General features: G+C 46.4%; 1 protein-coding gene across 6 annotated transcripts in view; it reads right to left on the reverse strand.

Annotated features, from left to right (window-relative positions):
• The window catches only part of ABHD18 (abhydrolase domain containing 18), a 1,329,419-nt gene that overhangs the window by 1,195,421 nt on the left and 106,429 nt on the right, over window positions 1-27,569 (reverse strand). For all 6 annotated transcript variants that reach the window (XR_011282243.1, XM_069631098.1, XM_069631095.1 and 3 more), the window contains one exon: window positions 2,007-2,115. Coding sequence is in view for 5 of the 6 variants with exons in the window: in XM_069631098.1 (XP_069487199.1) it covers window positions 2,007-2,098 (92 nt within the window). In the remaining variant the exon portion in view is untranslated. The remainder of the gene's footprint in view (window positions 1-2,006; window positions 2,116-27,569) is intronic.

Raw genomic sequence — 27,569 nt, forward strand, 5'->3', positions numbered from 1 at the left:
CCTGCCTATATGTCTCAATGGGAGGCAGCCCTGGGGCATGCCATAGAGGACCAAACCTGTGTGGACATCTGGTCGAGAACTCGCACGTCCTCTCCTTGCATCATCAATCGGGAGTGTGCCCACAAGCTACTCCTACACTGGTACTTCCCTCCTCTCCGCCTCCATCACTTTCAGCAGGCGCTGGACCCGCACTGCTGGCGTCTTTGCAGACTCCCAGGATCCTATTTCCACATGTGGTGTACTTGTCCCAAGGTAAGAGAATTTTGGTCCCAATGCCTTGCCACGATAAAGGACAATACCCAAGTGGCAATTCCTCTGGCACCTGAAAATGTCCTCCTAGGGATCCCCGTCCCAGGCTCCTACCCGAGAACAGGAAGGAGGGCAGCCCTTATAACCCAACTGCTGCTGGCGGCGGAAAAAATTACTGTGGCACGCAGTTGGAAATCCACTGAAGGCCCCATGACGACCCTCTGGTGGATTAAGCTCTGGGACATCTTGATAGCCGAGAAGGTCACTGCTGCCAAGGCGGGCCTCCTCCACCGCTTTGCGAATATTTGGGCGCTGCTGTTAAGACTATGACCAGAACTACCCGGCACTGACTTATAAGCCGTGATTAATCGCGAGAGCCCTGCACTCGAACAGCAAGCATCCATCGCCCGACGCAGCTCAGTGAGACAAAGCAAATGCTCAACCTAGGTGGTAACAGGGGAGGGATGAGGGAAATGTAGTTTTCATATACCTTCCTGGGGGCAGCAAGTAAATGTTGATGTATATGTTCACCTCTGCGCTGATTTATAAATAAACTAATACCATTTTTTTTTAATGTAATGGCTCCCCCTTGGGGAGAACGGACAAATTCTCTGGATTTGACACAGTTTCCTCCTATCACTAGCATTACGTGGGACATCATTTTTATTTAGCGTTTTATCAATTTGTAACTCCATTTTGATCCCCCAGTAACTGAGCCTGGCTTTACTTTCGGTATAGAACTGTCCTAGATGCACGTTGTGGGCAAGGGAAACCAAACTGCTTCTTATTGACTCTGGTGGCACCAACCTGTTATCCCTTGCACACCAATCGGTAAAGCGATGACTGAAGCCCAAACAACTTCTTGAGATAAAACACCAGCAGCTCACTCCAATCCCCCAGTGTCTCCAGCAAATTGCTGCCCCGGTTATGGTCCTGAGCCCTCGCTGAGGCACTAGTTTTGCTCGGGGCTACCTAGGATAGAGCTGGTGGGCCGTTACCAGCCCTGTCATCCCCACCGACCAAGCAGGGATGATTGCTACATTACAACACAAATACAATATTTAAGTGTTACAAAAGCATATTTCTTTTTACTAATGATGAGCAGATTTTAGTTTGGTTAGAAAGGGGGGTAAGTGTCAGTGTGAAAATAATGTGGAGAATCGGAGCAGTAGTAATCTTGTTATGATGAAAATTAACAATTGGCTTGTGAATAGCTTTGCGATACTGTGAAAGTAGTCCCTTATAGTTGTCGTGTAGTAGTTGATCTTTTTTAACTTGCAGTTATCGTGTTCCTTTGTGGTACTTTACTTTATTTTTATTTCACCAGCTGGTCTCTTGGCCATCTCTTGGTTATCCCCACAATTTCATATATCCTTTTATATGGTCTAGTCCCACCTTTCTTGTTGTTTCCACCTTTTCCATAGATGTGCCAAACAGACTGCCCACCATAATTTGCTGTTGAATTGCACCCTGCTTACTGAAGCAAAGCCTATTGGCATGAATGTTTTTAGCTTATCCATTCAATTTTGAACAGTTCTTAAGTTACTACCTTTCTGGAGAATCATGCCTGTTACCCCAGAGTGACATCTTGACGTCCCCAGAAACCCTAGGGCAGGCAATGCCTCTTCTACCACGGGTTTGCTCAATGTGCAAACTTCAAGAACCACAGCACACCACCAATGAGCATGTTACAACACAAATAACCAGGATTTTAAAACAGAATTAACAAGAAAAAGGGGATATAACAAATAAAATACCTTTTTAGGTCTTCTGGCTTTCCCCATCCTCGAATAAAAAGTTTGGTGAGAAGAAGCCTGCGGTATAAGAGGTCCAGTTTACTCACACCCATTAGCAGAAATTACACAGCTAGATAAAGACAAAAGCCAATGGTTAACAGAGGAATGCAATTCTTCTTACAGTTATCAAAGTACAGTGTGAAAGAAGCAGGGATTTTTTAAGTGTTTCCTGTGACACAGAAAACAGTTCTGTAACAGAACATGGCATGTTTTTAACTGTTGCCCTGGCATTTTCATAGTCACCATATTGTGCCAATTTAAGAATCACAAGAAAAGCATACATAACATTCGATTATGAAACCCACTCAAAACAAACTTAGAAAAGGGTTACCCATGGAAAGGGATTGGGTGGCCAGGGTCCAGGCCATGTACGATATGGAGTTTCTTGCACACCTGCTCAAGGAATCCAGGTCTAAAGTTATGTGGCTACCCTTTTCTGAGAAACACAGCCGATAATCGAACCTGATGGTATCATTTTGATGGGTTGTGGTGCTTCCTGCAGGACTGTGTGTTGAAATAAATTGATTGGGGTAGGGTGGCTTTAGTTACAAGTTTGTCAAGCCATGTTGAATACTGATAATTGAGACAGATTAGTTCTTGATTTCCTTGTTTCAAAATGCCAGTAAAATTCGATTTTGAAAATAAAGCACAAACTTGCTTGTATTTACAGAGACTATGAAGATAAGCTGAAAAATGTGTGCAAGTAATTTCACAAAAGTAATAGTTGGAGTGAAGCTGCTGGCATATTCAAATAATCACCCCTCTGACTGTTTCTGTATATATAGTCTGTACACCTGCTTAATACATCATAGCGATGTATTGCAATGTTTTCTATGCACCATCACTTACTTCTGCATGCCCTGAACACCCTATCCCAGCCTTGCTTGAAACGCAGAATTTGGAATACTCTGCAGGGTTGCCAGGAAGAGATGAAATGGGAGAGTGGTGGTTGGAAAAGTGGGAGCTAAGAGATGTGCTGCCGGGCTGTTGAACCTTATTCTTAATAAATAGTTACCACCTATCTTTGTGCCTCAGTGGTTACGAGCATGTGCTGAATGAACAGTTCCACAGCCAGAGTTTGGACCGAGCGCCAGAGTGGGAACCAGGCACCGGAGACGTGCGATGCCGTGGAAGGAGTTTCAGAGGTGTCCCAAGAGCGACCCAGACCCGGGGGAGGAGCGGCAAGCAGGTCTGGCACACCGATAGTACAGTCCGAAATGCAAACTGCCATGCGGGCACCGGGTGGATGCAACGCGCGCTGAGCTGCGAGACCACGCACCATAATTGAAGGAAAAGCACCTCACACCGGCAACACGTATTATGCGTGCATGCATTACACGAGAAAGAACTGCTATAAAGGATGGTAGGGCATTGCCAAGCAACAAGCTGGGCTGAAAAAAAAAAAACAAGCGCAGTGGACACTGAAGTGAACAGAGGCTGGTGTGCGGCCAATACCAGGACATATATATTTTCTGATATAGTGTATAAGTGCCTAGTGTCACCATTAAAACACCAACGCGTGGAAGAAAGGTAACAAAAATTAATTACAAATGGTGCAAAAAAATCAAATTACAAAGGTGAAATGAAATAAGTGCATAAGCATAATCCCTACATGAAAAGGGAGTCACAAGTACTGAAAATGCAACCAAGCATGATACACCCCCCTCCCAACATGTTTCCTACCAAACTCAGGAGAACCTGAAAATCCGCGGCTAGACTAGAAGGAATATTGGAGGACATCTGCAGGAACTATAGAACATGAGGGAAGGACAGCAGAAAAAAGGAAAATGTTGCATACACGAGGGCCTGTAAGACAGGACATTTAGAGAACTCCCCATTTGTCAGTAGCAGAGGCAGGTGACATGAATGTGTACGATTTTGCTTTGAAACAACGGGTTAATTATTATGCACCAAGAAGCAACATGGCAAACAGCTTACATTTTTCATCACAGAAGCTAAGACAAGGAAAGACCCCAGGGGAATATATCGTGCCATACAGCGCTTGGCACAGTCATGCAAGGTTGGGGCTAGAATCACATCTTAAGAACTAATTTGTGAACAGATCATCAAACATACAAATAATGTAGTGATCCGAGAAAGGTCTGGATGTGTGGAGATCCAAATCTGGAAGAAACCCTGGCGATTGCGATGAAAGTTGAATCCACAGAATTTTGTGCAAGAGTAATCAAGACAAGAAGTGAAAGGAGGGGCCAAAACGGGTCAACTCAAACCCAAAAGAAGTCTCTCTGCCGTTCTTTCTTCCCCACTAAGTTTACTTGCAAAGAGGACAGAGCAAAGGATGGGAGGAGATTTAAACAGCATCTAACATCAAATGCAGGAAAAGGAAAAGAAACCATGCAAGTGGAACAGGACAAGGGAACATGTTACAGATGCGGGAGATTAGGGCATTGTGCATCCTTGAAAAACTGCCCAGCAATGTCCCAGAAGTGTTCAAACTGCAGCATGAAACGATGTTTTGTAATAGTGTGCTGGCAGAAAAGGTGGCATGCATGCAAGAAGACGACGAATCAGACAAAGAGAGGGTGATGATGGTCCATAAAACAGAGAAATACAGTGAAATGAAGTGCCACAGCTACATTGTACGAATGGAGGGCATTTCAATCTCCATGATGGTGGACAATTGCTCACCATACACAATTAGATTGTCACAATAATTGAAGGAAGTAAAAAAGGCTGGAGTAAAGACAGATGTTTGCAAATGAGACAAAAATCCAGGGGGATTTGAAGGGAAAAAAAATAGTAATAGTAGGCTATTATAAGGTGTTGACAGAGTTCTGAAGTAGATCGGCGTTTACATTGCTAAGAAAGGTGTGGATGTCTTAGGGTGGCGAGACCAAGCAGCTTTGGAGACAAAGTTGGATCCCATGTTGGATGAACCTGTTTCAAGCATACAAGTGAAACAAAACAAGCTTTAAGAAATCTACCCATGAGGGTTCACGGCATCGATAGGCTTTCTGAAATGGCACCCGCATCGCATTGTCCTGAGGGAAGGAGCGCAGCCAGTGTGCACAAAGGCTGCAACATACCACTGGCCTCGAGGATGGAAGACGAGGAAGAAGTTAACAGAATGGTGTGTGATGGTATAATAGAACCTATAGAATCATCCGAATGCGAGTCCTATAGTGGTAGCCCTTAAAGTCTGGCAAAATCCATGTGTGGATCTTCAGGGGCCGAATAAGAACATTTTAGTGGACAGATACCCGCTACCCCACAAATCAGAGATGTTGGAACTATTTAAATGCGGCATGTACATTCACAACACTCAATCTTTCCGCGGCTTATCCGATCAGGCTGATGGAGGATTGCAAGAGGTTCACATCGTTCAGCACGCTTTTTGTAATGTTCAGGTTTTGCATGATGTCTTTTGGGTTGGCGTCTGCTGCAGCAGTATTCCAGAGGACAAGATCACATTTGCTGAAAGGGATTGGATGAAATGTTGCATATCAAGATTATATCTTAATATACGGCAAAGGAACGGAAGAACATGATGGAAGGTTACATGAGGTGTTCAGGAGACTCAAAGAGTGGATCGACTATAGAAGCTTAAAAATGCAGAAGTGGAGTATCAGGGCCATGTCATAAGCAGTCAAAGCTACAAGCCATGGCAGCGATTAAAGGAGCATGTGCCCATGCAAGAAGGATGAGTTGATGTTTTCCTCAAATTAGCAGAAATATAAAACAAATTCACCAAGAACTTTGCAGAAATTATTAATTTTTAAAAAAAAGCTTTATTTTAAGATTTGGCAAGTGCATCACATATGGCCAACAAGTGTTGACTGTATACAATCATAATTTACAACAGGCTGCACTGTATCAAGTTCGGATTAGCTTTGCATTATACGTGTGGGTGACTGTTTGTGTTCTCGGCTTGGTCTCTGGGATATTCACGTAGATCCGTTGGCTGGGTCATTGGCTGAGCTAAGTGTCGGGGGATGTCCTCAGATATCTCCTCAGTGGGGCCCAAATATCTTTTGATCTGCAGGTAGGCACCACGTTTGAACATATATTTCTTCTGTTTCCTGTACATCTATTAAGTCTCTCATCCAGGCTTGCCGAGTGGGAGGGGTCCTTGCCTTCCAGGCCCTAAGAATGCACCTTTTAGCGACCACCCCTGCGACTGCAACCAGGCGACATGTTTTGATCGATACCTTCCCGATGTTGCTGAGTAAGTATTTTAATGGAGTTGCTGGTATTCAGAGCCCAACAGTGTCACTTACCAACTTGGCTACCTCACACCAGAACTTTTTAATCAGGGGACAGTCCCAGTACATGCGGAAAGAGTTTGCCCCTTGGGTTTGGCATTTAGGGCATTCTGATTTGGTCGTGGGTTCGAATTTGGCCAAAAAAATTTAGGAGTGATATGTATATGATTCAATATCTTGGATTGGATTAGTCTGAATTTGGTGCAAATGGAGACTGATTTGGTGAATTGGCAGTATTCCGCCCATTGGGTGTCTTCGATGGTAATCCCCAGGTCTCTTTCCCATTTGGCCTTCATAGTGTTCTTGGAGGGGGTGTGTGGTTGGACAGCATTATAGAGTGTAAATTCCTCCTTTGAAGCCCTCGGGTGTCAGGATATCGGTCAAGAATTCGTGAGTTGGTGAGGCTTCCGGGAAGGATGGCCATTGCTTCTTACATGCTGCCTTTAGCCTGTAGTACTATAGTGACGTGACGTGACCAGCCCAGTCCCATTTTTCGCCTGGACAGTCTTCAGGGATGCAAACTTCTCGTCAGGGTAAAGGTCTCCGAGATGCATTTCTTTCCCTGGGTCCCATCTTTTCTGGAGGGACGTGTCCAGGGTGGGTTCAAGCTTTGGGTGATGCCATAGCGGGGTATGTGGCCAGTATGTGTTGTCGCATCCCTGTCTATTAGTTTGGACCATGCTCGCACTGTGGAACCCACCGGGTCAACCTCCCCCCGATCCCTTAGTGTCTTGGAGTAGGGCATTGCCCGTAAATTGAAAGGGGCCGTCGCAAACTTTTCAGCTTGTATGTGTGCGTATGCCTTGGTCGAGTATGACCGGTATTTTGCAAAGTTGGCCTGGGCCGCCTGAAAATATAGTTGAAAGTCCGGGGCTGCTAAGCCACCGGTTTCGCACTTCTCACACATCTTGGGCCACTGGAGTCTCATGGTTCCTCCTCCCCACAAACTTTGATGTCAATCTCTGAAGTTTCTGAAAAAACAGTCTAGCTCACAACCCTCTAATAGATTGGCGCGCCAAGAAGTTGGCCTTTTCCGATGATTGTGCTCGCACCTGTTATTACCAAGAAAAGGGGAAAACAGACTTATGTACATCTGCTACTCCCAGTACAGCAGCGATTGTACTAGGTGTGACTAGTACTCTACCAAATGAATACCAAGATTTTCAAGACGTGTTCCAGAAAGAACAAACCAATACTCTACCACTGCACAGGCCCTACGATGTAAGTAGTATAGTTTGGATCTGGTGTATTTTGATTCTATGATATCCTTTACTTCAAACTCTGGTTCTCTGTCAACTAATAATACTGGTTTTGGTGGTGGTGTAACCAGAGTACCGGGTTGTAACGGTTTCAGGAGTGATACGTGAAAAAGGATGAATCTGCATAGTGGGTGGTAGGGCTAATTTAACTGCCACTGGGATTTATTATGGATCCAATAGAATAAGGTCCCAGATATCGGGGACAAAAGGTCTGAGTCCCTTTTATGGGCACATATTTTGATGTTAACCAGACCTGGTCTCCAATTTGATAGTCGGGATTTTACTATTTTACTACGATGTTGGTCAGCAAATTTCTTTTGTCTGTTCTTGGCTTGACCTGGCCCTAACTGGAAGGCTGATTTGCCAGTGAGGGCCAGGGGCAAGGGTCATGACACCGCCTGGCCAGATAGGGATGTTACAGAACAGGTACAATAATTTGGGCACTATTACAATTTTGAGTAGCGATATTCACCCATATAGTGAGTTTGTCCCATATATTTAATTTGTGTTCCAGGAGTGTTAAGTGTGGTTCATAGTTATTATACAGAGTTTGTCTATAGCCATTATAATTCCCCAGGTATCGGGCGGTGGTGGGTGACCATTTGCATTGTGCGGTGGCTGGTGACTGCACTGTGGATGGTGCGAGCGGGATGATTTCCGATTTACCCTGATTGATTCGATACCCAGAGTATTTAGCAAAGGTCTCTATTTCGTGCATTACCAGTGGTAAATTAGTTTCAGGGTCTCTGACCTACAGCATTGTATCGTCGGCGTAGAGTGACATAAATTGGGGTGAACCCCCGACGCGAATACCTCTCCATGAATGCACGTATCCAAGTTTGGCAGCCATGCCCTCAATGGTGAGAGCAAATATAAGGGGGGGATAGTGGGCAGCCTTGTCTGGTGCCTCTTCCGAGTGCAAAGCTTGGGGATAATGATTTGCTCGTTCTGACCATTGCTCTAGGGTCAGTGTATAGGACCTAAATGTATTTAATGAATGCCCGGCCAAATCCCATCTTGTCTAGTATAGTTTACATATAGTTCCAGGATACTGAATCAAATGCTTTTTCAGCATCTAGTGTAGCCGCTATTGTTTTGGCCTTCGGGTCAAGCTGTGAGGTGATTGCGAAGAATCTCCCGAGATTCAACACAGTGGATCTGGTAGGGACGAATCCCGACTGGTCGGGGTGTATAAGTACATTCATGCATTTTATGAGGCGGTTTGCGATTACTTTGGCATATATCTTAGCATCTGAATTGATGAGGGAGAGAGGTTGGTAAGACGTGGGATCTTGTGGTGATTTATGGGGCTTCAGGAGTACTGATATGATTGCTTCTTTTATTGCATTTGGTAATGCCCCTTTACCTAGAGCCTCTTCCCAGACCTCCAGTAATATTGGGGCCAGTTCCCCTTTAAATGTTTTGTACGGATCAACCGGGATTCCATCTGATCCGGGGGCCTTGCCTGCCCGCAGGTCCGCTATGGCTTATTCTAGCTTTTAGATGGTTAGTGGAAGGTCCAGGGTCTCTGTCAGCTGCGTTCAGCTGGGGTAGGGGGATTGAGTCAATGTATTCTCGTAGTTCACTTTGGAAGACCTGGTCTCTATTAGTGTAGAGTTCGCTGTAGAACTTCTAGAATACCATGTTGACCTCGGCAGGTTTAGTCCACACATTCCCATCCACATCTGTAATGCTAGTGATATGCCTCGTTCCTTGCTCGGCTTTAATGAGGTTGGCCAGTGTTCGGCCGGCTCTATTCCCTTCACTGTATCTCCTGGCTCTGGCAGGTTGTGTCATATAGAAGAGTTCACGTTCGGCCAGTGATCAGAATTGCAGGATGGGTTTGGTGTTGGTAGCGTGTGCCTTTTTCAGGTCTCTCAGTTCTCGTGCAGTATGGTCTAGTTTGCTCCTTATGTCTTTCAGCACACCATGAGTTTGCACCATTAATTACCCAAGCAGCCAGACTTTGAAGGTTTCCCAGATAACTGCCTTGGATTTGACAGTTTGCATTTCTTTCATAAAAGTCTGTTATTTCGAATCTGAGGGGTTCGATCAGTGTGTCGTCCCCGAGTAGTGCGGGGGGTAGGGGGGATTCTCCAGTTACGGGCAGTGTATACTGCGGTAGACTGCGTTAGTTCAAGAAGGACTGGGAATGATCCGACATGGTGCAAGGATATATAGTACATGCGGTCACGTCTGCTATGAGGTCCGGTGTGCATAGCCAATAGTCTATACGTGAACTGGAGCCGTGCACAGAGGAGTGAAATGTATATTCCCTCTCCTGAGGATGTAGATCTCTCCACGCATCTGCAAGGAGAAGTGTATTCATAGCCTGAAGTTTGGTCTGGGAGGATTTGGAGTGGCTCCTGCTACTTCCAGACGTTCGGTCGAAGTCCAGGTCCAGGATCGTATTGAGGTCCCTGCCCCACAGCACTCTGGCATGGCCCATCAGGGACAACACAGAAAGGATCTTTAAGTAGAAACTTGGGTAATCAATATTGGTGCCATAAGTGTTGATTATAATCATTTATTTGTTGCACAATGTACCCTATATGATTGCGTAATGGCCCTCTTCATCTGTTTCATACCTGGTGAGACGAAAATGAATTCGATTGTGCACCACTGTGAGCACTCCCCTGACTTGTGTAGAGTAGTTGGTGGCGGCTTTTGTGGGGCCCCATGTTCGAGCAAATGCATCGGTCACTTTCCTCGTTGCGTGGGTCTACTGTAGTAGGAGGATGTCAATTGTGTGCCTATTTGCGTAGCTCAGTAATTTCCTCACCTTGATTGGGTGAGCAAGGCCTCTGATGTTCCACCCGAGCAGTCTCACCCCCTGTGGGTTCCCTGACGTTGCCATAGGTGTTGTGTTGTCACTATTTTCTCTGTGTCTTGCATCAGTTCTGGTATCTTGTGATACTTGCACTTTGTTTTTTTCTTGTTTCTCCCCTTTTCCCAACTGGGAAACGTGCCCTTGCCCACCCCCTCCCTCACTAACAAACCCCCCAACTGGACAGTGTATCCCCAGTGATAAACGTCAACATTTGAAAAAATGGGTGGCTCTGCTGGTTTGCACTCATTACCCAGCCTGACTGCCCTGAGGGCCGCCGCGCTGTAGTATCACAGATCAGAGTAGGTGAGCAGTTTTCAGTGTTGTCTGTATATATCTTTATCCGTCTTGCATTTCATTTGGCCGTCGAGTCCTTGTCTCGCGGAGGTAGTGGGATGTTGTGCTCTATGTAGGTCATAGCCTTTTCTGAAATCTGTCCTCCCGGAGTGCTGTATGCGCAGTTTTGCAGGAAACAGCATTGCGTATGGTACCGATGATGCCCCGAGTGCTTTTTTCACCTCGTCTAAGGTACGGCACGCCGACTGCACCCCGCTGAAAAAAAATCAGGGTATACGTGGATTCTGGCAGCGTCATACGACAGTGTTCCTTTTTCCCCTTGACAGGCGAAGGATTTGATCTCTATCGCGATAGTTCAACAAGCGGGCAATTACCGTACGTGGTGGCGCCCCTGGCTTTGGGGAGGTGCTGCTGTTCTGTGGGCCCTCTCAATCAGAAATTGCTCAGAAAACTGGGTGTCCGGTAGGGCCGTTCGTATAACTTTCTCCTGGAACACTTCCATAGGAACGTTGATGGATTTCTCTGCCAGGCCCACCATGCGGATGTTATTTCGGCGAGATTGTGATTCTAAGTCCTCACACGTTGCTTGCACCTGTAATAGGTTCTTTTTAATATCTTCTATGTCTCTGCTGTGTTTAATTGTGGCGTCTTCCACCTAGCCTATCCTGTTTTCGGCTTCAGTGACCTGGGTGTGCCTTTGTAGCAGGTCCCCTCTGATGGAGGTTATGGTGTTGCCAATATCATCTAATTTGGTGTTCATGGCCGCAGACCCCGCCTGCAGTGCTTCCATATATGGGTCTGATGGTATTTATGTTGTCGTGCGCGCGGGGTGGGGTGGAACTCGGACCTTTGGGGGATCTGTCCCTTCTACCTCCATGGTTGGGCTGGTGAATGCATCTATAGGCCCTTTTTTGTTGGATCTGTTGCCTCTGGGCATAGTTGGGTGTGCAGTATTCAGTTAATTGGGCTGGTGCTTCTGCCCGTGTGAAAAACAGAGTTGTGGGTTGTGCTGTTGCCACCTGCCTGTTGGGGCCCAGCTATGGGAGCAGTTCATAATGTATGTGGCTCTGGACGGAGTCCTGTCGTATGCAGTTTAGAGCCCAGTGGGCCTGCAAGTTGAATATACTGTGTAGGCTCTCCCCCGTCTGCCCCAGTCAAATAAGGAGTCTTTGCTGGGGTTTCCCAGACTCGTGCCCCCCGCCCACGTCCTGCTATCACTTCGGGGCAGAAAACTGTTAATGTTAGATTAGCGGGGGGGCCGCACCGCCACACATACTAGGCCCCCCTGGGTTTGTATGCGTGCCGTGTCGCATTGTGTTCGGGGCCAGGATGATCCGCTGGGTGGGGGTATTGGGTGCAATGGCGCGGAGGCACGAGCACCGATTGGGTCAACGTACCTCGATTTGCAGCTGCTCACCACCAGGGGGTCCTACCTCGACCCAGGCGCACCAGCCACTCGCTCACAGTACGTGATGTGAAGCCCAGATTGGGTCTGCGTGGTGGGCACACATTCTGCGCTGCTCCCCGCGGCCCCTCGCTCCTTAGTGTCTGCGGGGCCGGCACACCTCGACTGGGCCCACAATTTTTCCTCGCCGTCTGCCTTCGGAAGTGGAGCTTTTACTGCCCCCACGGGGGATCTCGGGTGTTTGAGGACAGGCTCCACTGCACCGAAAGGGGAGGGGAGTCGCACTTCGTGTCCACACCAGCCGCTCAATGGTATATCTCGGGCCCCGCTCAGTGTGGCAGGTCGCAGCAGACAGGTCCACACACTCAGAGGATTCGCGAGTCTGGTTACAAACTTTTAATGCTTTTATTCTCCCTTGATCCGCAGGATTTTGAAGTAGGATATTGACGGTCAGCGCAGCTACACGCTCAGGCAGCCATTTTGATCGGCGTCCAGCAGCGTCCCCTCAACTTTGCAGAAATGATGAAGCCGTCGAGAGAATTGTTGAAGGATGCAAGGTTTGTGGGGACGGATAAACGCGTTAGGGCAGTGGAGTCGATTAAGGGAAGGATTTGTTCGACAAATGAGTTGGGTGTGTTTGTTTGATTGGAGAACCAATGGTAAATACCAGCTTGAAAGGTTTGGGAGTGGTGCTGTTGCAAAGAGTTACTGGAATAGAAAAGACAATAAGCCCCATGCTTCATGCTCAGTGACAGAAACAGAATCCAGGTACTCTCATGGAGCGGTAATAGTTAGCTTGTGTGTGTGGGTTTTAACCATTTCCGCCATTACATATGCAGAAGCCATGTATTGTGAGGATGAATCACAAACCATTGGTGGAAGTACTGTCAGTAGAAGGCATGAAAAGAGCTACACTGGCTCGGTGGAGTTTAAAGGCTCAAGAATTTGATTATGTGGTAGACTAGGTGCCGTGGCAAAGAACAAGGTAGAAGGTGTTTTTGTCACGCATGCCTAGGACGGCGTGAAATTATCTAAGGGGTGACGTGCAAGCCAGTGTACTGGTTGGAAGAGGGGAGGCAGTATCGCAAGCAGAATGGGAGAGTGATATGGAAAGAGATGTATTACTTAACGAGTTGGGGAAGTGGATTAGAGAAGAATGGCCAGAGAAGAAACAGGTTGAGGAAGAGTGTTAGCGGTTTTGGGACGTCGAAGACAAATTGTAAACTGAGGGCTACCAGGCTCGTTGAGGAGGAAGCTGGCAGAATTAGCTTGTGAAGGACATACTGGTATTACAGGTACAAAAAGGAAGATTAGGGAGAAGCATTGGTGACCTGGAGTGGACATGTTCGTAGAGAGACTAGTCAGAAGTTATCTGCAATGGAATAATTCGGATAAGACTGACAATTTCTAAACAGGAGGATGGCCCTGTGGATCTACCTGAAGGGGTATAGCAACGGTTAGGCATTGACATTTTGGGTCCTTATGTTTTTGGACCAAGAATAAAAGTTTCTTATAGTCATGGTGGATCATTTCTCAAGTTGGCCTGAAAATAAATAGTGGCGTGCACCCAAGCGGATGATATGGTTGTGTTTTTGAAGTCCATATTTAGAAGGGAATGGTGCCCCAAAGTCAAAGTGATAATGGACCACAATTTAGGAGAAAGGAATTGGTGGGATATAACAAAGAGAAGGGCATGAAATGGAGGTTCATGTCAAATTATCATCCTGAATCCAATGGAAAGGTTCAATGAAGTGTTGGAAGACACAATAGAAATGGCTGGAAGGAACGGTGTGGGTGTGGACAAAGCCTCGGAGGAGATGAAAGGGGTATTTCCCCATTTGAGTTGATGCGAGGTAGGAGGTCGAATTCAATGTTTAGGCCATAATGGGTAAACAAGATGAGCAAGAAAGATGTGTGTGCTGTGAAACAGGTGAGAGAATTATGAGGAAACCAGGGGGGTATTGCAAAAGGAGGAAGGAAAGATTAAAGAGACGGAGACCATTAAAGTGGGAGACCTGGTGAGAGCGAAGAAAGGAAGAGTTGTAGATAATGGAGGATCAAGGTTTTCTTAGCCGACAATGGACCTAGGTGTTCACTAAAGTGGTCAGAGTGGAAGACGGACCAATATGGAATTTAAACAGGATTTTTGGGTGTAAAGGAAAGGTGGGAAGCCTCTGCAAAGAAATCAGGATTTCTAGGGATAACAGTAGATGGCATCAGAGTTGGGGAGAGGAAGCATTAGGGCATGTTGTAAGAAGGGAGGACAAAAGAGGATGGGCGGGCGTGGGAGAAGAGCAGAGACAATGGAAGAATGCTGGTAGCACCAGAGACGAGTAATGCTATGCAGTCGGTCAGGGTGAAGAAACTGCCAGTTAGGTATAAAGGCTATAGGATAGATGGACACTGTGCATTTGGATAGTGGCTTGTGGTGTAGTGGTTAGCTGAATAAGTTCTTCTTGTTTGCATTTGTTTTTTGTTATGTAAAGGGGTAAGTGTGTGTTGTATCTTGAAGGTTGGAATGTATAAAAGAGGAATACTGTGAGGGGTTGCCAGGGAAAGAGAGAAAATGGGAGAGGGATGTTAAACCTGTGCAGTTCCCTTAGGGACCACTGCAAAAAGTTTAAGACTACAGGTGTTAGCAGTAAACCCAATTGGTAGCAGTCCGTACCACCCAGATTTACCTGGTAGCTGTGGCTGAGCAGTCAGACTTCTCTCAAGAAGAGTTAGGCAGTATGTAGAGTATACACATTAGGTACAAACATACAGTAGCACAAGCAAACACTGACCAGAGCTTTGGTATAAAAGTATATTATTTATTTATTTAAAAACACACTTGTAAAAATACACTGGCACTAATATGTCAAGCAAGTTCAAACACAGTCACTAGAAATATGTACACCTCCCCGATTAAATTAATCGACAAGTCTAAGTTAAGACACCACTTATTTGCAAAACCGAGGTGGGCGTGTAACCTTAGATGGCACTCCAATAATTCACTTTAAAAAGGGAGAGAAAAGACAGACCAACACTTTTAAGAAACCACAGCAAGTCAAGAAATGCAGGGTCTACTGTAGAGCAAAAAGTTCATATGCCAGGCCCACTCTGGGAGAGAGCAAGGCGGAATATGCCCAAGATCACACAGTTGAAGTACACTTTAAAAGTCTTTGCAGATAGTTCAAAAAGGAGTTGGATCAGTTCAGAAAGGTAATGTTAATGGGTCCGAAGTCACCCCAGGATAGAGAGTCAAGGATTTATGGGACACCTTGAACTGTCTGTTGCAAGGGAGACCAGGCGGGACACAGTACCTGAAATGGCGAGAAAGCTCCAGCGGGGGCAGTTGTTCCTGGCAGCGGGTGCAAGTTGGTGCTTCGTCCAGGGAAAGAGAATATCTCGACGTGGAGGAAAGCTGGAGGTTGTTGCACTGCCAGGGAAGAAACCAGCCGCAGAGTTTCCCGGTTAAAAGGTACTACCCTTTTATTAGCGATAGTGGTGAAGCGTGGCTATCGGGGCGCTTGGCACGGGCGATTCGACCAGGAGACGATCCAGGAAGGCGAAAAAAGGCAAACTGGTTAACCCCACCTGCTCAAAGGAAGAAGACTCTCCTGGAAGAAGATCTTCTCTGTCGTTGGGAAGTGGTGAGTTCGGTTCAGCAGGGCTTCACCGGTGGTGTCGTCGTTGCAGGTCGGCTCAGCTTCTCCCTCTTCGGATTCTTTAGGTCCTGTGGCGACTTCTGAAGTTCCAGTCACCAAAGCCCTGCTTTTATACAGACAACCCCCATTCATCAGTCCTAGCTGTCACTCAAGCATGCTAAGTGGTGAGCCGGGCGGCTCACCACTAGGCCAATCGCACAAGAGTGAGACTTGAGTTGCCGAGGCAACTCAGTCCAGGGTGCCTATCCCCCCACCCCCCTCCCACACATCCTGTAGACCGTAGGCGAACACAAATGCCATTTTAAAACCGAGTCCTGGCAAAAAGACCCAACCGGGGAATAAATATTAAATAAATAACCCAGCAGTATCTTTAACATTGCACCAAAAAAGTGGTGCGTTTAAAATGAATGGGAAAATCCCATAGGAAATATAAACCACTGCCACCAGCCAGAAACTCGACAAGGGGAGGCTGGACAGTGCCCCCTTGAAAAACAGACCCAGGGGGAATCGAATTACCCCTACCAGTACTTCCACAATATGATGGTTTGTACTGGTTCTGTTCACAAATTAAGACTAGTAAAGTCAATGGTGACTTTACATGCCCTGGGAGACAGTATTCATTCCCAGGGTATGGAGTCTATGTGTGGGGGTCACTATGACACCCCTGTGTTACTGCACCGAGGGTGCTGTGTAACACTTACCAAAAACACATGAAGCCCTATGGAGTAAAAGAACCCATAGCCCATAAAACACATTACAAAGTCAAAGGACATTCTCAAATCATGCCTAAGAGTGGGAGAAAAAAAGTCTCTCAGCAGGAGAAAAAATTAAACCCCAAAAATCCAGCAAAGCTGCTGGGGGACTCACTAGGTTTGGGAAATTAGCCTATACAGAGAATTCTCCCTAACAAGGGATAGTTGGAGAAGAACAAGTTACTTACCAACTGGTAATGTTCTTTCGATTGGATGTTCCTCCAACATATTCCTCATCTTTGATGTATTCCATCGAGCTTAAACTGCTTTGGAAAAAAAATTCGGCATAGGGCACCGTGCGTCCATGTCATCGAGTCGATGGTCCCTCTAAGGCCTCCGTCGAGGGTGACGTCATCGGGTGTATAAGTAGCACGCGCGGCGCCCATTGGCCTCAGTTCTGTTTTTCCCCCCCTTTTCATTATCGATTTTCCACTGTGCAGACTGCCAGTAGACAGGTATTTTGCCTTACGAGAGTTGGAGTGGCAAAAGCCTGGGAAAAATCTACAGAGGGGTAGGTTGGGAGGGCGATAAGGAATACGTTGGAGGAACATCCAATCGAAAGAAGGTTACCAGTTGGTAAGTAACTTTTTCTTCGAGTGGATTGTGTCCTCCAACGTATTCCTCATCTTTGATAGACTCCCAAAGCAGTAAGGATAATTCTTATGGAAGAGGGATTAGATTTTTTTTTTCTTTTTCTTTTTTTTATATCTTCAGATGGCTGAGTATAGGACTGCTCTACCAAAATTTAGCTCCTTAGATTGGGAAGCATCTAGGTTGTAGAATTTTGAAAAAAATGCAGCGATGACCAAGTCGCTGATTCACAAATGGACCTTATAGGAATACCTCTTTGCAGGGCTGTAGACGAAGCGATGCCCCTGGTGGAATGAGCCCTTAGACCTTCTGGTGGGTCTTTTGCCGCCAGTCTATAGCATTCCGAAATGCAAAGCACAATCCAGCGTGATATTGTCGGTTTTGTTACCGATTTACCCAATCTTTTTCCTGTGTAGCCAATAAACAGTTGGTTGTCCAATCTAAGCCTAGAAATATAAAAGCTTAAAGCTCTTTTTGGATCCGACCCGTGTAATCTTTCCTCCTCCTTACTAGGATGGGGTGGAGGATAGAATGCATGTAACAATTTTTTGATTTAAGTGAAACTCAGGTACCACTTTTGGTAAAAATGAGGGTTTAACCTTCAACACAACTCTGTCCTTTTGGAACACAGTATAGGGTGGACCAGAAGACAGTGCCTGCAATTCGCTCACTCTTCTTGCAGATGTTAAAGCAACTAGGAAAGCAGTTTTCCATGTTAGTAATCTTAATGGACACGTGTGCAAAGGCTCAAAAGGAGCACACATTAAGAATTTTAGGACCAAATTGAGATCCCAAATCGGTACTTGAAATGGGTGAGGAGGAAACACATAAGCGAGTTCTTTTAAGAATTGTACTATCAAAAGGAGTTTTGAAGTAGGAGCATTCTTCCGATGAGCGCTTGAAGATGGAAAGCTCTGCAAGATAACCTTTAATGGTTCCAACATTCAGACCTCTATGTGCTAGGGTCAGAAGAAAAGATAGTACTTCCGGAATAGAACATAGAAAAGGATAGACATTCTTTTCTCTGCACCAGTTGCAAAACCTTTTCCAACAGCAGCGGTATAGAGACTTTGTTGCTGGTCTTCTTGCCGAAAGCAACACCTCCATAACGTCATCTGGAAGGTGCCAATCCCTGTATCTCAGCCTTTCAGATATCAAGCATGAAGGTTGAGCGTTTTGACCTCTGGATGGAGAACCTGACCCTCCATTTAAGAGAGAACGTTCTCTCTCTGAGGAAGACGTACTGGAGGACAGATGGACATGTCTAGATGGTCCGGGTACCACGTTCTACTGGCCCAATCCGGGGCAATTAGGATCATGCGGCTCCCGAACCGTCTCAGTCTCCTGATGACCTGAGGAATGACGGGAATCGGAGGGAACGCATACAATAGTGGGAAATTCCACTCCACCTCGAACGCGTCCCCCAGGGCTCCTCTCGGGGGAAATTCCCTTGAGCAATACCTTTAGCACTTTCGGCTGATACCGGTCCAAATAGGTCTACCTGAGGGGTTCCCCAAAGGGCAAAGATCTCTAGAATGACTTCCTGAGCCAGTTCCCATTCGTGGGACACTGTGCTCTGCCTGCTCAGAGCATCTGCCGTCATTCTCTTCTCTGGCTATGTGAACTGCCGTTAAAGAGATTCCGAATTGCCCAATACCAGAGTTGCATTGCCTCTCTGCACAGAGGTAGTGACCCTACACCTCCTCTTTTGTTTAGATAATGCATGGCCACTGTGTTGTCCGTCATTATCAGGACATTCTTCCCTCTGACAGATGGCAGGAAAGCCTTTAGCGCTAGTCTGATTGCTCTCAGCTTCAGAAGGTTGATGTGTAGTTTGGACTCCGATGGAGACCAACGACCGCTGATTGTCAGATCGTTGGCATGAGCTCCCCACCCCTTGAGTGAGGCGTCCATCACTACTGTTATCTCCGGCCATGGTTGCCAAAAGAGTTCTCCTTTCAGAATATTCTCTGAACAAGTCCACCATAGAAAATCCCGACGAACCTTGTTCGGAATCTGGAGAAGATCCGTCATTCGACCTGAGAACTGGGACCATTGAGTCTTTAGAGCCCATTGAAGGGATCTCATTCTCAGGCGTGCTTAAGGCACCAGAAAGATGCAGGATGCCATGAGGCCGAGCAACCTTAAGAAGTCGTAAGCCTGAAGATTTTGGGCGTTTTGGAATTTGGAAACCATCTGAAGAATGTCTTGAGCCCTCGACCTGGGAGGCGAGCTCTTTCCCAGGGATGTGTCTAACACAGCTCCTATATATTGGAGCCGTTGCGGTGTCATGAAATTGAGGGAGAAGCCCAGACTGTGGAGGAAATGGCAGGTGACTTTCAGGTGATCCAGTGCCTGTTCAGCACATCGTGCTCTGATCAACCAATCATCCAGATAGGGGTAGACATGAATCCCCCTCTCCTGAGGTGTGCTGCCACTACTACCATCAATTTGGTGAAGACCCTTGGGGCAGAGGTCAATCCGAATGGAAGGACTCGAAACTGATACTGTGAGTCGCCAACCAACCACAAACCTCAGGTATTTTCTGTGCTTGAGATGAATCGGCACATGAAAATAAGCATCCTGGAGGTCCAATGACACCAACCAGTCCTGAAGCTGAAGGGCCTGAAGGATCTGAGAAAGAGTGACCATCTTGAACTTGTCCTTCCTGAGGAACTTGTTCAAGGTTCTTAAGTCCAGGATGGGTCTCAGTGCTCCGTCCTTTTTGGAGATCAAAAAATATGGGGAGTACTATCCCATGTTCCTCTCTGCTGCAGGTACCGGTTCTATAGCACCTTTCTCCAGCAGGGTTAGAACCTCCTGCTGTAGGAGCGGGTCCGAAAACTTCAAAGGGTGTCTCCCTGGTGGATTGCTTTGAGGGTGCGTTAGAAAAGGAAGGCCGTAACCTTGGGCTATTATTTCTAGAGCCCAAACATCTGAAGTAATGGCTCGCGATTCTTGCAGATGCTCCGACAGCCTGCCTCCTACAGGTGTTTTGTGATGCAAGTCCTCAAAGTGGTTTTGTGGCAGTTGCTGCAGCCGCTGATGGCAAAGAGGCTGTAGCTAGAGCTGGCTTTGCACGTTTTGCTCGTCCACCGCGAGTGGCCTTTCTTTGGCCCCTTTGACTGGCCATTCCTCTCGTTCTTCCATATGAGGAGTAGTAACGATAGGATCATCCCCTCCAAGATTGATTTGTCGCACGAAAGGGCTGAGGTTGCCTGATAGCAGCTCCCAACGACTTGGCAGCTGTCTTGGAGGTCTGCAACCTCTCAAGGCTCTCGTCAGCCTTGCTGCCAAAAAGGTGAGACCCGTCAAAGGACATGTTCAGAAGACCGTTCTGTACGTCTGGTGCAAAACCCGACTTCCGTAACTATGCAAATCTACGCATTACTGTGCTAGTGCCCATGGACCTGCTCACATTATCAACAGTGTCCAAACCAGATTCAAGGGACTCCTGCATAGCTTCCTTTCCATCTCTAACAATGGCTAGGAATCCTTCCCTTTTTTCCCCCCTTCTGGTACGTGCTCCGCCGCCATTGCAATGCACTCCCAAAGAGTGTACGAAAACTTTGCCAAAGCACAAGTGGAGTTGGCTGATTTTAATGCCATGCACCCAGCTGAAAATACCTTCCGTGCCCAGCCATCCACACGCTTATCGTCCCTGTCTGGAGGGATAGACGGGTACGAAAGTTTGTTAGAAGCTGTGGCTGCCTGTATGACCAAACATTCGGGAGTGGGATGTTTAGACAGATAGCCGGGGTCGCTACTGGCAGGGCGGTATTTTGAAGTAAGGGATTTATTCACTGGAGGAATGGAATCCGGCGTCTCCCAATTTTTGACCACCCTATTATGTAAAGCCACATGGAAAGGTAGAATTGGGTCTTCAGTAGGACCATGGTCCAGTATGTCTGTAAGATCATCTTGGACAAATTGGGCTGTAGGCCTGGCCCAGCCCAAATAATCTACTACCTTAGTCATTAACTGACTGTATGATGGATTGGCATGTACACCTTGCTCTGGTGTACCAAATTCATTTTCTGGTGAGGTATCAATACCACTTGCATTGTGCAATAATTCAACCAAATCCTTCATCCTGCTTTCCTCTGAAATCAGGAACATTTGGAGTACCAAATTCAAGCCCAAAAGGTACATTTTCCTCATCTGATCTTTCTTGTTCCTCAAAAATGGAGGTCAGGGATTTGAAAAACTGCTTCCTAGACAGAGGCTTGTAAACCTTCTCTGGAGGAGGTAGAGGAGTGCTAATGGGTCCTGAATGTAACCCAGGTGTTTTAGCCTTTTCTTTCTCTCTTCCTAGCTGATCTTGTCGAGCTGGATGCTTCGGCATCGAGGGCTTCGGCATCGACAAAGGCATTGATAACGTCGACGTAGTACCCGACTTCGACGGCATCGGCTACAAGGGCGTCGAGGCACTCTTCGAAGACTTGCCCTTCGAGGTATGTTCGGTCTCGGACGGCATCGGTGACCTCGAGCGGTCGACACGACTCAAGCGATCTTTTTCGCTCGACGTCCTAGAAGGTTCTCTTTCCTTCCTCCTTCGATCACCCAGGCTCGATGGCGCGCGAGTGTCGGAGCGATAACGCTCCCGGCCGGCTTCCGAGGAAGGCGTGGACCGAGGCTTTGCTTTTTCGAACACCTCCATGATTTTTAATGTAAATGCTTCCCATTCTTCAGATGATGAATGTTTTGTGGGACATTTCATCCTTTTTGGGGATTCGTCCGAAGACGAAGTGGAGGGGGATCTGTGTTGTAGTTTGTTCGTCGAAGACGAGCGATGGGAATCGCTTCGGGACCTAGACCGATGCCTTTCGCGTCGAGGAGATTTCTCCTCACGGGACTTCGACTCGACGCTAGAAGCTTTTCGGTCAGATTTACGACCTACCTGCAGTTTTCCCCTCCTCTCTCGCAAGGCTTTCCCCGTCATCGCTTGACACTTCATACAGGTCTCCATGTCGTGGCCTTCTCCAAGGCACCATAAGCACTCTCGGTGTGGATCGGTAATCGACATTTTTGAGCCGCACGATTTGCATTTTTTGAAACCCGATTTCGGGGTCGTGGTTGGCGTCAATGACGAAGAAATATTTAGTTATTTATTCTTTCTTCACAGAACTCGAGGTGCGCCGAATCTCCAAAGCAATGTACACTGCGGAAAAATGGAATGGAGGCCAACGGGCGCTGCGCGTGCTACTTATACACCCGATGACCTCACCCTCGACGGAGGCCTTCGAGTGACCATCGACTCACGGCACCCTCTGCCGAAATTTTTTGACGAAGCAGCTGAAGCTGGATGGAATACATCAAAGATGAAGAATACGTTGGAGGACACAATCCACTCGAAGTGGGAGTTAAGGTAGAGTTGACCGTTAAGATGTGATGCCGGGCTGTTGAACCTTAATCTTAATAAATAGTTATCACCTATCTTTGTGCCTCAGTGGTTACTGCACATTTCACCATGCACTGCTCACTTTCTCATCTGCGTTTGTGTCAGGCGGCTTGTTACCATTTTTTAAAACTGAAGGCTACATTTTTGCTATCCCAAATCTCGTTCTACATTGTCGTACAAGTGCAACATCCACAAGCTTCGTCTACATCATCCAGATTAATGGTTTTGGATTTTTGGGGGCTGAAAAGATCTGCAAGCGGCATGTGTAAGCATTTTGAGGCAATGCTATTTCTTTAAATAATACTTAGAATAATGTACATTAGCGTGTATGGAAGATCTGCGATAAGAATGTTTTGGACATATCTTCATTCACTTGTTTTCATCAAAATATGTTTATTCGGATAAACATCCATTACTCAAGCACAAAAAGGTACACGGTAAAAAGATTAAATCCAAGACCTATACAAAGCTAAAATAAACGCATGTTTCATAAAATCCATAATAACCAGTTTGATCAATGAAGTATGAGGTAGATTCATAACTGACTCCACAATAGTGTAGCAATTCACACTAAACGGTTAACCACAGCTTTTCTCAGATGCATAGCCTTCTTTAAAAATAACTGACTTAAAAACATTACAAGTTGCATTGTTAATTTATCATGCTTTTAACAAAAAAAGTTAATGTTTAGTGTGGATGGTTGCATGCCTTTATGTTTCCCTGCGCCTCCTCCCGTTTCCGCTCTTTCCAACTCCTTGCTCCGTTCCACTGGAACCGCCTCTCCCTACCCATCCGCTCTTCTCCTTCCTACCCTACCTTTCGCTCCTCTCTAAAATCTTAGCTCTTCCATTCCCCCTGCCCCCAACACCTCTCACTCCCCTCTTCCACGTCTCTATGCCCTTGCCTCACCTCCTACTTCTCCACCTCTACACCCTTTCCTCCCCTCCACTTCCCTCTTATACTACTTCCTGCTCTTACCTAATCTTATTCTTCCCTTTCCTCTTCCTCTCACCCTCCTGCTTCCCTCTAACTCCACTGACATCTCCTGTTTTCCCTCCCTTTCCTTTCCTTTGTCACTCTACACTTCCTCCTCTCCCCAGCAATAATGTAAACTGTTCCTCGTCCATTGAGTTGTGATTCAATCATCATCTTATAAACCTCCCACTCCCCCTCATTTCCTTGTCCCTCTCCCCTCCCTCCTCACATCAGCAATAATGCAAATTGTTCCTTATACTGTTTGAGCTGTGATTCAATTACCATCTTATGCTTCTTGTATTTCTTCTAGTTCATATGTACAGCACTTTGGATTAAAGGGCTATATAAATTCAATAAAATACAAAAAGTTTGTACCAGGGTATAGTGCTGCAGAAATACCAGCAAGACGAGAATTCCAGATCCAAGGCAGTGGCAACGAGGAACACAGTCCTGTTCCTCAATCCAGCTGTATAGATATATCAATTTAGTGTAATTATCTGAAAGATCAATTGATGCCTAGATTACAAGAAAATATCTGTTGTCTGAAGAATTTGACTAGTCTTGCAAAAGATGATCCCCCACAACAATGAATCACTCAATATAAAAGACTTAAAGGAAGCTTGCCTTTCGAGTTGCATTCTAGGTATACTGATAACATTGATGAATGAGCTACGAGGCCCTGCTCAGTCACAGGCCCTAACAAATTAGGGAGTTTTACATTAAATTAATATCCCTCAAAAAATAAAGTAGTTTCACCAGCCTAACAGGGGCAGTCATCTGTTTAATTCCACAATGGGTTACTCGGAAGTCACGTGACTGAGGTCACATGACCCAGTGAGATGACCATGTCAGCTTATTACACTGTTCTGGAGGGGTCTGCCCTGCTGCTGACCTGGGCGTGAGACTATGCTGGTGTGGAAGACCAGCTGTTCCCAGCTTGCCGTTGCCCCATCTTTCTGCCTTACCTCTGACCCTCTTTGCTGCTGCGGACTGCCACCATCCAGTCCCCGTGGTCCCAGAAGAAATGTCCGGACTTGAGAGTCATGAGACTGAGGTCATGGATCTTGTATTTGTATCTACCATCTTCAGGGCATCCTTACCTGGGATGATAGCTAAGGGTATATAGATTTAGATAGATAGATCTGCCTGTTAGAAGTCTGTAAGCTCTATTAAATTAATTTCAGGTTTCAAGACTGTTTATTTTGCAGCCTATGTTGTCACAGATCGGGTATTGCAGTACACATTTCCATTTGGCTGCCAACATGGCGTTATTAACTCGTTCCACAGGCTATACCATGGGTAACGCACCGGCAGCCTGAGTTAAAGACCAGAGCGAAGCAAGATTATTTAACGAGGGCACGGGACGTTACCCCCGGTATAGCCTGTGGAACGGGGTAAAACATTAGCACCCCGGGTTACCAAAGTAGTAACCCAGAGTGTTACAAAAAAAAACTCGTACAAAAAGAATTATATTCATTCAAAGAATGCAACACGCATGGCGTCCCGTTCAATGAATGAAAATACTGTGCAAAGATGGTTGCCAAGGTTGAGGAAGGCAGGGCGCCGTACAGAGCCCTCTTCCCTTTCCATGGTGGCCAAATGGAGTAAGGAGTGAAGCTGCAGGAGCTCTGGCGGCAAACAGGTAAGTTGGAAATGGAGGGTGAGGAGCAAAAGGCTGCAGCAGCGGGGGAAGAAGGTGGACTGGGGAGCCAGTGATCAGGCGTCTTGGAATGTGGGCTAGATTGGGAGTATCAGCCTGCGTTTCTAGCCTCCTGATTGGCCAGCTCCCCCTCCCCCCACCACAGGGCACTAACAGTTTTTATTACCTGGATTGCTGACTTTGTCAAGATGTCTTCACTTAATTCCTCTTTGTAGTGTGTACTTCTGAACACATTTGTTCTGCCGCTGCTAATGATTTGGCGATTCATAATTAGATTATATATCAGCAATAGGATATTATGTGCATTACAGAAAGCTGACGGCAACCTTCCAATTCAATTTGTGATCTGCTTGTTCATAATAAATACTATATTGAATCTGGCTAAGCTCAATTTAGCCGGGATTCTTTTCTTGAATGTTTTTCTTTTTCTCTTCAACTTCACACTACTGCCTCCTTGCAGTCTCATCCTTTCAGAGTTCCTCTGCCCATTATAAGAATATCACTATTTAATTTGTGATATTGTTACTCATAATTGGCACTGCATTCCAACAATATTTTCGTGTGATTTTAATGTACACTGTGTGACAAGGTCAAGTCCTTGACCTTGTTGGTAGTGGTGGAGAGCCCCCTCATCATGGGGGCGGTGGGAGGTACAGGCTAAGATCCTAAGCCAGCACGAGAGATGGGTGAGAACTCTGCAAACGAGATACAAATGCTGTTCATGCGCACTTCCTCGCCAGAGTATCTGTGCAGAGTCAGGTCTTCCGCCTTGCCTCAAAGTATATTTGCAAGCTTTTTCCCATTGGAAATGTTGGCACCAAAGCAAGAAGAGAAGCAGAGGAACCCAAACAGTTACCTGCACGAACGAATCTCCAGTGCCACAGAGACCTGATCGCCGCTGCAAAGCAGTGGATGGGAGAGAGAGCCAAGGGCTGTAGCCAAGGAGTACCACAGAGCGTAAACCCAGAGTGAGACCCGTGGTAACCCCGCAGTGGGAAGAAACAAGCCACTAGAACAGCAAGGATTAAAAAGAGGAAAACACCCTGAAGATACCAAGGGAATCCATGAACCGTAATGTTTTTTTCTAGTGATAGGCCTGCAGGGCGGCAAGCACATGCAGAGAAAGTGCGCGGGCTAAAGGCCATTTTAAAACTTTTCATTGATCATACACACTCAGGGAGGAGGAGAAAAAAATTGGTTAGGGACAAATGGCCAACCAGCACAATCAGAGGAATATTTAATCAGGGGACAAAACAGGAAGTGTGGGTTTATCGGGTGAGATCACAGGTGGAAGTGGACGGCGACCAAGTCTGTGGAGAAGAGTTTTGGATCAGATGAAGCAGTGGCTTAGGAGTGAGAGTGGTTCTGCAGAGTGTGTGCGTGTGTGTGCAAGAAAAGAGTGTAGATAGGGTAGTGTAAGGTGCGAGTGTGAGAAGACTGGTACAGAGTGCAAGGAGGAAGGCTGAGTAGTAGTGTGGGAGGAGGAGCAGCAGTGTGGAGGAGTAGTGTCGGAGGAGATGTTGTGAGGGAGGAGGGGTCGTGTGGGAGGGGTAGTGTGGGGGCAGCAGTAGTAGAGTGCGAGTAGTAGTAGTGTGGGAGGCGTAGGAGTGAGAGAAGGGTGAACACTAAAAGGTGGCAGCAGGAAAAACATGGAGCGAAACATCAGCGGGACAGAACGCTGGTGTGATGGTGTCAATGCAGAGTAAGTAGGAAGAGTAGAAGGGTAAGGTGGAAGCAGTTGCGAGTGAAAACAGGTGAATCCTATAGAGCAACTGCAAGGCACAACCTCATCTCCAATTAGTAGTAGTAGTCGTCATTTACATAGCACCTTGATCCCATTTGTATGGCCTCAACGCGCTTCGGAAGACCAAAGTCTAAGGTGTGGGAAGTTGTGTGAATGCGTGTGTGCATTCGACCAAGATGAGGAGTTATGAGGGCTGGTCAGGCTCCAAGAAAGTTACCCATGAAACCAGGCGCATGGATGGGTGCTGAGCAGTGTTCCCTCCAAGCTGTGCGGATGTGCGCTTGCCCAGCATCTTTCAGGGTGCCGCTCAGAAGACTTACCAGCGCACACAGACAATTCTCATCTATTCAAACATAGTTAATAAGGAATAAGCCACAGCAATTAATTGAACTTTGCTTTCTCTTACAATAAGCAACTAGTCTTGATATTCTGCTAATTTGCATTAAACTACTATGCAAGGGTGACTGTAAAAACCTAAAATCCCTAACAGCAAAATACAGACAAGAGGTTAAAACTAATATGAAAAACTGGCTCCATGAACAGAAGAATCTAACCAAGATATGCCTGCACACATTAACCAAATAATGTTCCCTCCTCATCCATGACTCCTAAACTGGATTCTACCACACGTTTACCATATGACTAACTTCTTCCCCAGAACACATTAAGATAGTACCGGACAACCTTGACTATTCCTCTCTTTGCTCTGCGAAAGGTTAGCAGCCTTGTACCTACATCCA

Source organism: Ambystoma mexicanum, chromosome 6q (assembly GCF_040938575.1).
Source record: "Ambystoma mexicanum isolate Mex_15411 chromosome 6q, UKY_AmexF1_1, whole genome shotgun sequence".
NCBI classification, from domain to species: Eukaryota; Metazoa; Chordata; class Amphibia; order Caudata; family Ambystomatidae; genus Ambystoma; species Ambystoma mexicanum.